Raw genomic sequence first — 11,614 nt, 5'->3', positions numbered from 1 at the left:
AAAAAAAAAAAAAAAAAAAAAAAAAAAAAAAAAAAACACATCATAGTAAAACCAATACCTTCTCAGCTTCGCATCGAAGCTAATATATAAGAATTTTAACAAAAATTTTAACTCTAAATGGCCATGGTATAAAATAGATTTAAAAACAATTATTATATGCAGCAGGGTATTTCTTAGTTATAATTAAAAGAAAATTGTTTAAAGAAATTTCTATTTCAATTATAACATAAAAATGAGACAAGATTAACCTGTGTCGACTTGGAGTTAAAAATGAGCGAATTATGGTAGTTTTTTCGTTCTTTTTTTATTTATCTCATAAACGAACGCCCAATGAAATTATAAAATAAAATATAAATTATTGATCTAAATTTATCATATAATATCAGTACTAACATTTTTTTTCACAAACGTATTAATTTTTCAAATAATGACAAAATATGCAAATTTGCCTTCATATATAAAATTGTATATCTGACAAACGCATAGAGACACAACTAAATATTTTTATAAAAATTGTTTAATATTTAATTTTCTAAAAAAAATATAATTATTAAATGAAATAAAAACTTAAGATATAAATTATATATCTAAATACTTTGTATAATATTAGTATAAGTATATTAGTATTTTTTTTTGGTAAACCAATTAGTTTTCAAGGAAAATGCCAAAATATGCAAATTTTCATAGAACCGACAAATTTGTATATTTATAGATATTTTTATTATATTGACATTTTGATCCTTAAATCTCAGTCTTTTCAAATCTAAATGAAAAAATTTCAAATTAATTTTTAATTTTTTTGACATTTTCAAAATAAATATTTTATTATGGAGACTATTAATAGTAAAATGAAACCTTATTACACCCGTGGAATACGAAATTAAACATAATAGTATTAGCGAAAAATGTACTGAATAATACCTAATATATACGTTGTAGTTTAATCGGTTTATAATAAACCACTCGAATACTCATAAAATAAATTCAGAAATAGGAAAAAAATTTTTAGTTTTTTTTAGTTACATATATTTCTTGATTTGTTAGATATAAATTACTTTTTAGAATCGTCCCTTAAAACTTATAAATGTGTCAACTTCATTTTTTCTAATGGCAACATTCATATTTAATTAGCTTATAAATTAGGAAATAATCGAATTAAGAATATGACTGGTCGATTATAACTTTTTGACCAATATTTCAGAGGTTATGGATAATTTAAAGTAATGACTGGTGGTGAGGAGTGAGTGCTGCTATTTTTAACACTATACTTTTACGTCCTGCTTAGGTATAAAAATAAGAATTACTTCCAAAGTACAGGTCCAAAAGTTGCTATTAACCAATCATTTTCTTAAGTAGACAATTTATTATTTTATAAGTTGATTAAATATGTATGTTACTGTTTAACAAATAATATTGATACACCCAGAGAAAAACCTCGATCTATATAATAAATTCATTGTTCAATTTGATAAATATATCATAACTATTGAATCTATGATATATTTATCAATATGATGATTTTTTTTCTTGTCTTGAACAATAATTATTCATAAGAATAATTATTTTGTTCGTATTAATAAAACATTATCATAAACCCTTGATAAAATTTCTCTATCAAAATTGATTGAGGTTTTTCTTTGGGTGTACCCTTATAAGTTATAAGGGATGATCATAAAAGGAAATTAATAGATAATAATTCGATAAATATAAGTAATTAAAAAAAAACTTAACATTTTTTAATATTGTATATTATTTTGTGAGTAATCGAATAGTTTTTTGATAAAGCGATCATTCTATTATCGTAACACAAATAAAAGGTAAGGAGACGACGATGAGTATGTGAGTATGATGATGTGTATGTGTATATGACGCTGATGTTGATTCTGCTGACTGGAATTCACGCGCGTTTAATAAAGCAGTTACTGTGCTCGGCTGACACTCCGGGTTAGCTGTGGATATCGAAAGGCCGTTGATATATAAAGGGAATAAGGGTAACACCCAGGTATGAGGTGCAGACGAAGTGCAAGACACAAGTACTCTGAAATGTTAAGGATGAGAGTAGATGAAAAAGGAAAAAGACTTGACTTTATGCAGTAATCCGGTCGGTCAGCGACAACTGAGTACTGACACTGATGAATGACACAAGGCACTGGAGTCGACTGACCATAATGTCCAGGTTTTTTGGGTTTTTATAATAATTTGGATTATTGCTAATTTAGCAATAAATATTAATTATTAATTCATCAATCTCTAAAAGCAGATGTGCTGTTTGTATTTTATTAAAATAAATTCTCACAATAATGGTAACGTGACACCATCACACTGTATTATTAACGCTAGTTGTATAGGATATATATTATTATTTATGACTTTTATACATAAGAATAGTATTACCACGTGAGTATAATATATATATATAAGTAATGGGTATTTTTGTATTTATTAATAAACAATTAACACTATTAACAATAATTATATATTTTTTGAGACTGATAAAGCCTTTATAGTTTGTAAGTAGAAAACATAGTAATTATACATTATATCAATTATATGGCTGGTAATATAAATTTGTATATTTTGTCATTGTCCTAGAAAACTAATACGTAATTTAAAAAAAAATATAAGTACTAATATTATACGAAATATTTCGATTTACAATTTATGTTCTTTTTCATTGGGCGTTCATTTATGAGGTAAATAAAAAAAGAACGAAAAAACTACCGCAATTCGCCAATTTTTAACCCCCAAGTCAACATGGGTTAATTTTGTCTGATTGACCTGAATTTTTTTGTAGTATAATTGTTAACCTAATTATAATATAATATAATTTTAGAAGTGAAATCTATGAGGAGGCTGTGGCATAAATGATGCTACAGAAAAAGAATAAAGCAGTGGGACCAGATGAAATGACAGTAGAAGTGTGGAAAATATTAGGCGGTGTTGCCATAAGGTGTTTGAAGGAACTTTTAAATAAAATCTTATTAGAAGGATGAAATTACTAGAGAAATACAAGGAGAGGTGCCGTGGTGCATGTTGTTTGCTGACGATATAGTGTTAATAGGAGAAAATAGGGAGGAAATTAATCAAAGGCTAGAGGTGTGGAGGTCAGCTCTTGAAGAAAAGGGTTTAAGAATAAGTAAAAGTAAGACAGAGTATATAGAGAACGAGTTTGATAAAGTAGAACACGAGTTAGGTGAAATAAGAAGACCAGTGACAATAGGCGAAGACGTGATTGGAGCAGTGGAAAAGTTTAAGTATTTAGGATCAGTTGTGCATAAGATCGGTGGTATTAACGGGGATGTAAGACATAGTATTAAGTGCATTTGGTTCGAGTGGAGAGAAGCGTCTGATGTCTTATGCGATAAAAGAATTCTAATGAAGCTGAAAGGTAAATTCTACAAGAGTAGTGAGATCAGCTATGATGTATGGTTCAGAGTGTTAGGTGGTTTATAAGAAATTAAAGCAGAAAATGAGTGTAGTAGAGATGAGAATGCTTAGATTGATGATTGGAGTGACTAGAGAAGATAGGATAAGAAATGAGCATACAAGAGGGAGTATAGGTGTAGCGTTAAGATTTGAAAAAAAAGACTTCAATGGTTTGTCATGTTATGAGAAGAGAAAAATCGGAAGCCGTAAGAACAATTATAGAAATGAATGTTGAAGGAAGAAGAGGTAGAGGATGTCAAAAAAAAAATAGAGGAATGCTATTGAATGCGATATGAGGACAGCTGATGTGAGCGTAGATGATGTGGGAGATCGTGTCAAGTGGAAGTTTAGGATAAGGGTGGCAGACCCCAAGTAGTTGGGATTAAGGCTAGGAAGAAGAAGAAGAAGTGAGATCTTAATATTTCTGTAGTCCGAAAATAAAGAACTTTTTGAAATGCATTCATTTTAAAATTACTGTTTTAAGGTATAATTAAACGATAAATAACTATGTATTGGTACGTATGAATGTTAGTAATCTCAGTATGTTCAGCTGACAATCCGGTTCTAACGAGGGTGTTGAAGAACCATTGTTATAAGAAGGATAAGCGTGAATCATCAAGATATATGATTCAGAAGTACAAAACAAAATAACTTGATTTAGGTAGGAGAGGATAAAACTTGAGCAAAGACATAAAAAATAATCTTTTTATGCTAGTTTAAAAGTCAGACAGCAACATTCGAGTACAGAGATTGATGTTTGACAATAGATCTTAAGGTTAGTACTGAAGTTGACTGACCATGGTGGCCAAACCCACTTGTAAAATAGTATTTTGTTAATTCTGTAATTACATATTTTATTGACAAATAATCATTTGCCAGTGGCGGAATTGTTGTTCTAATTTATTATAATATTTTCTACAATTAGTCAAAAAACAAAAATTATTGGCGTGGTATGATTCACGTGATTGATCACGTAAATTTGTGATCGAATAATCACAAAATAAAAATTACTCACAAGTAATAACAATTACATTTATCGTGTTGTAAACTTTCCACGTTTTGTTTATGTATGGTAACTATCGATGAGATCGGTGAGCCTACGATTATTAATGGTCCGACGCCGTCGGTCCGCTGGTTGTTGTGCTGGTACTGGAGTGGCAGATGAACGCAATGCCCCCTTCTCTCAATACTGGTTGAGAGATTACTGGTACGGCAGCGAAGATCCTCCATGTTTCGTGAAGTGTAGCCGCCCGCTCATCACAAATCCCCGGTTGTAGGATTAGCTTGCGATCAAATCCCTAAGGATCCGGGGCATCTCTGGCATTTGCTGACACTAATATCGCCGGGGTATGGTCTAGCGGGACACCTAGCACTTCCACCAGATGGTAGAAAAGGTTATAGATCAGTTTTTCGCATTCGTGAGTCGCATCGTCGTTACTCGACTTATTACTGGAAATCGCATCGCAACGCTTCCTCTTCATGCCCGAAAGATCGCACTATGCGGGGTAACCGACGGGCAGCTTGAATAATCAATTATCTCTTTTCAATCAGTTGTTGATATTTACTACACGAAAAAAGTAATAATATAACTAAATATATTGCCATATTTATATTTATAATTACTGTTCTCGTTTTTGTAAACGATATTATTGTTAATAAACGCACTCAGTGATATTAAATCCAGTTACTATATTAATAACTTATAAAATTAATTACCCTAACTACATCAAAATGCTGAAAATTAAAATCAACTGTCAACAGTACAGCCAGTTTTTGTTGGCAGTGTCCGTAAATAATTGTTTCATGATGAATAGAAGAATCGGGTCGTCGATTCGTCATTCTTGTATCTCCCTCCCCACATAAACGATCGATTACCTGACGCGTTGTTTGATTCGGTTAAGGCAATATCATTAACAAGAGTGACCCACGTGTTATTTAACGTTTTAATCATTGACACGCCAATTGAATTATCAAGTAACTCCTCATCAACAAAGGCCCTTCAGTCGGATAACGCGACAGCATATTCGGTTTTTTGTTGTGCTTTCCAGACACATGTATTGTTGAGAAATTTAATTTACCTAGGTGTAGCGCTTATCTAGTAAATTTCAAATTGTTATCCTTTGCCCTATGTAGCAATGTCAGCTTGGATTTATCGTTAAATAATTCGAAGGGAAAATACTCTAAGTACGGACAAAATTTATCAGTTGCCTATATAATTGCTAAGCATTCTCACTTTACGGCAGATAACGTTTCTGTGTTTCCAATAGTTTCCATATCATCAGTAATCTCCTGCTTATGCAAGGGACAGGGATAAGGTTTTAATGCAATAAGATTCGGTTCTTTTAATAGAATGTCGTGTTTGATTAATGTTGTTTGACCCACCGTGTTGTTAAAAACCGCTGCGTAATTACATATCGTCTGTGTTAATAAAGCGCGTATTCGAGGGTCGCCAGTTATATCTAATTGCGTCAGATCTGGTTTGCGAATCATGAATCGTGGGCTCCATTTATAACAAGCTGTAATAAAGCCAGTTTGGAATTCTTACTCTACTGCAGAAAATAATTATACGCGGAATTTTTTATTGTCGATTACTCGAGTGGTTTACGGTTTGAACGGGGGAGCTGGTATTTAACCGTGATGTCCGTTTACCTGCTAAAAGCATTAACTGCTTATAGTGGACTTGCCGGATCGACTGACATCTCCTCCTCCACTGTGTCCGAAAAAATTTTGAACTCTTGACTCATGCTATAATTAGTCGTGTCGGAGCTTGTCCGATCTCCGATACTCTGATGTGTAAAATTTTTTTACAAGGTAAAAATTGCTTAGCGGCAGATCACGTTTTAACGAAACATTGTTTACAATATTACGCCCTGTTATAAGCTAGGGGTGCGCACTAATTTCCTCCGAATAGATTGTCGCAGAGGCAGTTCGTTTGGCTGTCGGGATTCTGGATAAACGTACAGAGGTACCGCGGTTTTGTCTACTTCGTGCGCTCTCTTACGTAGATCGGCGAAAGACGCTAGGTGAATTAACCATATCATGACTCGGTAATCGTTTTGTAAAAGCACAGACAAACGTTGTTTATGAATAATAAACTTGGTTAACGTTTGTCGGAGGCACTGACGAGTCGTTTTTATGTCCGTCTCTAACAACGTCAGGATTTCGATATTGTCGAACTCTTCAAATAATTCGGATCCAAATTCTGTCTAGGGTATATAATCTATATATAATATATAATATAGGGTATTTAATCCACCAATCACCTGTCCGGTCGTTTAAGAAAGGGACTACGATATTCACTCACACCGTTGGGTATATCCTAGACTGACAGAGTAAATCTGTCTAGGTCCTCCTCATTTTTTTCTGTAGTGTTCTGGGAGATAGGCGTGTATGGTGTGAAGGTCGTGGTAAGGTACCAATATGAACCGCGAACTGCGGGTAGGCGATAAACATTAAATGACCGACTACCGTTAATTGTATTCAATTTCCCTACTCGTGGTTGGCGCGTAAACGAAAAATCGATCGGCTCGTTCAAATATGTATGAGTGCGTGAAAAATGTTCGTCTTACTAATCCGTGATGTACAGTCGTAACAGCGATGCACGTGACACTTGAATGTACTACCGTCTCAAATGGCGGGCTTCTTGTGCTTGATGTCCGCAAGTCACTCGTGAAGTGCTGTGCGTGCCACGTCGTATCCATCGCTCCCGATAAACCGAATGTAACGCGATGTGTATCCGAACGCTGACTATGTTCAATGTTGATTTGTCAAATATTCGGTTGCACAGTAACATATAAGGACGGTGGCATATTTTGACTGATGTGCTCGAGCAAATACCCGTGAATCGGCCTCTTTGAGAAGATCAGACGAAAATACAATATTTTTATCTATCAGTGGATTGTAATTAGTTTTTAAATGTCTTATTTTTTAAGATTCCCATTCGAGGTGAATGAGAGGAAATTTTTGTTAAATCAACCCAATTTAACACATCGTGGTATCTTATTATGTAATAAAACGTTGAAAAATTAACTAGTGCTGGAACAATTACTTAACGACGATTTTCAAAATTTTCAAAAATGTCTACGAGCATAGTTTTTAGTAGGATGTTATTTTGGTTTGCAAATGTCAATTTCATTAAAATTTTATGCAAAGATACAAGTGTACTAATAACACAGCATTTAAAGATTTTATAAAAATATTTAATTATTATTACGTATTTTTTTATATTTTTTCATGTATCAAATAACATTTTTTGTGTTGGATATATAAAATAATAATTATTAAATAATAGAAAAGTTCATTTATTATTATTTTTAATAATAATTTTTTTTATTTCATTCTTCTTTTTTCTTTCAGAACAAATTTTTTTATTATTAGTTTTTTTTTTTTTTGTAGGCATACATAAAAAGTTTTACTGAAGCAATACGAATGGAGTATGCCAAGGATAATATTACGATTCAACATCTATTTCCACTATTTGTAAATACCAAGATGAATGCATTTAGCCATCGTTTGCAGGAAACCAGTTTATTTGTTCCCGATGCAAAAACGTATGCATTTAATGCAGTTGATACATTGGGTATTGTCAATCATTCCACTGGTTACTGGGCTCATGGTATTCAGGTAAATATTATTAAAAGTTAGCTATTTATATTAAACCAACATTTACGTAAAAAATATAATATCTAGGATTAAAATTAAAACTTTAAAAATATTTTCAGCATTTTTTCATAAGACTTCCACCAACATGGATAAGAACTAAAATAAGTGAGCTATTAACAAAATCTTTTCGATGTGACTACTTTACTAAGAACAGACTAAAAAATGAATAGTCTATGATGTCAATCCGAAGAAGTGTTCAAACTATGGAAATTAAATTAGTGAATAGAGCAATTTACACTTAAATCATTGATCATTCTAGCTTACTTTAAAATATTTATTATATAGTTTAAAACTAGTATATATATATAAATATTAAAATATTTTTTGTCATCTGTGGGGACTACAACCTTCCTAATATTACCTGGTCAAATGATGAATATGGCCTGTGCTATTCTTCTTTTTCTCCTTCTCAAGACCTCTGTGTTCCTGAGTTATTTTCTTTACATGGATTTTTTCAGCTAAATTATATTTTCAACTCTCATAATTCTCTCTTAGACCTTGCCTTATCAAACTCCAAATCAGTAAATGTCACCTTGCTCTGGAACCAACTGTACCTCTATACTCCTACCATCCTCCACTATTCTTAACATTTCTACACTCCTTTCCCAGTCCACTCCATCAAATTATTACCTTCTTTTATGATGTTTTGAAAGCCAATTTAATCTCATAAATAATTAAATGAAAAGCGAAGGATTTTACCCTTACTTGTACCCTGTGCCCTATAAAACACATAGAAAAAAATTGTTGCAAGGTATTGAAAATCCTGGGTTTGGTTTTTCGCATAACTCAGGAATTCTACATGGTTTCTCCCCTTAAATCATTATATTGTGGCCTAGTTCATCCGATTCTTGAATATGTCCTATGGGATCCACCTTCTTCTGGTGCGAGTGGTATGTTAGAACGTGTGCAGCACAAGTTCCTACGTTTCGTTTTTTCTAAATTCTCTATCCAACATCCATCTCATAATTATGTTCCTATTCTTCATTTCCTGAACCTCTGTACTTTTGCTGATCGAAGGCTTTCTTTAAACCTCTCATTTTTAACAGGTCTCCTCTCAGGTATTATTGATTCCCCAGATTTATTATCCCTCATAAACCTTAAAGTTCCTCCTCGCTATACTCGTTCAAATATTCCCTTCTTAATCCCCTATTCTTCCACAAACCATCTCCTCAATTCTTTGAAAAAAGCTAACACTGACCCCTCCTTTATAATACCATTGTCCAAGTTTGAGTTACTCTTATGTTTAATTTTTCATTTTCAACTTAAAATGATCTTTGTGATTATACTTAAAACTTTGTGTAATTAAATAGTCTTCTGTAAATACCTTATTGCAATTGTTATGTACTAAAAATTTACTAATATTGTATTGGGCAAGTCCCGTTTAATAAATAAATAAATAAATGTAATAATAAATTATCAAATTAGAGAAAAATTTATTTATATGATATATTTAACAAATTGAAGGTTTTTTCGACTAAAATCCATGTTAGTTATATTCATTAGGACCTAAAATAGCGAAATCAAAAACTAAAATTTCTTATCTCTAAAATTGGTAGTTTTCCAATTCTCAAACTTTAAATTTTATTCAAATAAAAATTAAACATCGCCACAGTATTTCCAACGAAATCATCATACAAATTAATCAATAGAATTTTTATAAATTTCGCGCCCTCCCCTAAAATTTGGGATCAAAAAAATTTGGAAAAAAATTTCACCAAATTTATCGTACCGCTATTAAAATACTAAACACATAATATGACTCTTATTGCCTTATCGGTGTAACATTGATAAAAAATTCCTCATTGCACAAATAAGAAAAATAAAGGCAAAAATCGTATTGTGTGTTTAATATTTTAATAGTAGAACGATAAACATGTGGTTTTTTTTTCTCAACGCACTGTCCTATAAAATGTAGTTGTATTTAAAATATGAGGAGATTTAGTTCATAATAATATTAAATATAAAAACGGTAGCACATTGGTGACGATGCAGAGTGTAGACGAGGTACAATGCGGACGTGGCATAGACGGGATAAATATAGATGATATCTGACAGCGATTAAAATCACTATCGTAAGACACGTTTCGATGCAAATCTGTGGATAGTGTTTAAATTTAAGATGTTGGAGGAATATTCTAAAAAGAAAATTAACTCTTATTTCCTTAATTATATCCTGACTAGTAGTTTTTGGATTTAAAACTATAATATATGTTTAAATAAAAATTATAGTAATTAAATTTAGAATGAAATTGATATTCAATAATTTAATATTGTAATTTATACAGAGAAATTATAAAAATAATAAAGTAGTAATAGCTTGAAACAATATTTTTTTATGAAAACTGTTTGTTACTATAAATAAATGCACTGGACTGCAAGGATCATTCAATAGAAGCAAAAATATACGTTTCTAAATCAACTTTTCACGCCGTTTTCAAATCTGAAATTATACTTTTTCTATTACTTCTAATTTTTGATATTATTACTAATTAGTAAAAAATGAGTATTTTCATATAAAAAGAAAAACACTTCATAGTAAAATTAATACTTTCTCAGCTTCGCATCGAAGCTAAAATAAAATACAAACAAATTTATAGTATTTTGAAATAACATATATAAGTAGAGATAGAAATCAAATTTTTTAGACTCCCTAATATTCCTTTCTTGTATTTGAGTTTACCAAGTACCATTGTTGTTTTTTAAAACACCCCCCCCCCAGTGTTTAATTCAAAAAAAAAATTTGTCAAAAAAGTAGGTCAAGTGAAAGTTGATAAAATAAATGATAGCTACAAAAAAAACCACATAGTAAAATAATATATATAATGAATTTCTTCTAACATGAGGAAACTACAGTAATGGGATCCTTGCTATTTATTGAAGTTATTGAATCTAAATGAGATAAAAATCAAATGAGTTAAACATTTTTTTCTAACTTAAAAAGAATTAAGAAAAAATTCAATGCCACAGGCGTAAAAGACCCAACTGTTATCAGAAACCGTACGTCGCATTCGTCACTTAATAAAAATGAAAATTTAGCAAGTTCAAATTTTAAAGTTATTTTTCTCGACTTCAAAGAAACAAAAAAATTTAAATATGTTTAACTTTTTATACTATGTCAATTAGATTGATATAATATTTATGAAAATCAGTGTACTCCCCATATAATAAAATAAAATACAAAACCAAGAATTTTAACACAAAAATAGCATATTTTGGAATACAGTAGCTATTTTCACCATGAAGACAAAATAAAGTCCGAATTTTTTTTTTTTAATATTAAAGTATATTATATGAGCTTTAGTTTAAGATATATATAAAAGCGTCAGTATTTCCGAAACACCTTCAAAAATTAAGTTGAAAAAGTTCTACTTCCTATATGCATTTTAAAGATTTGAACCCCCCCTGAAATAAGGGAACTTTTCCGATTTAAAAAAAAAGTATGTCAAATGAAAGAAGTATATAAATATAATTTCTTATAAAAAATTTTATTGATCCATAAATTTTTTAAAAAATTATAGTGTTATAA

General features: G+C 30.9%; 1 protein-coding gene across 1 annotated transcript in view; it reads left to right on the top strand.

Annotated features, from left to right (window-relative positions):
• Positions 1 to 9,501, top strand: part of LOC126910035 (inactive hydroxysteroid dehydrogenase-like protein 1) — a 14,642-nt gene extending 5,141 nt beyond the window's left edge. Inside the window, exons 5-6 of the mRNA XM_050692437.1 lie at positions 7,822 to 8,049; positions 8,148 to 9,501. Of these exons, the coding sequence (XP_050548394.1) occupies positions 7,822 to 8,049; positions 8,148 to 8,258 (339 nt within the window). The 3' untranslated portion in view covers positions 8,259 to 9,501. The remainder of the gene's footprint in view (positions 1 to 7,821; positions 8,050 to 8,147) is intronic.
• Positions 9,502 to 11,614: the final 2,113 nt, after the last annotated feature.

Source organism: Daktulosphaira vitifoliae, unplaced genomic scaffold (genome assembly GCF_025091365.1).
Source record: "Daktulosphaira vitifoliae isolate Bord-2020 unplaced genomic scaffold, ASM2509136v1 Scaffold_1, whole genome shotgun sequence".
NCBI lineage: Eukaryota > Metazoa > Arthropoda > Insecta > Hemiptera > Phylloxeridae > Daktulosphaira > Daktulosphaira vitifoliae.
This window is presented reverse-complemented; position numbering and strand designations above follow the sequence as displayed.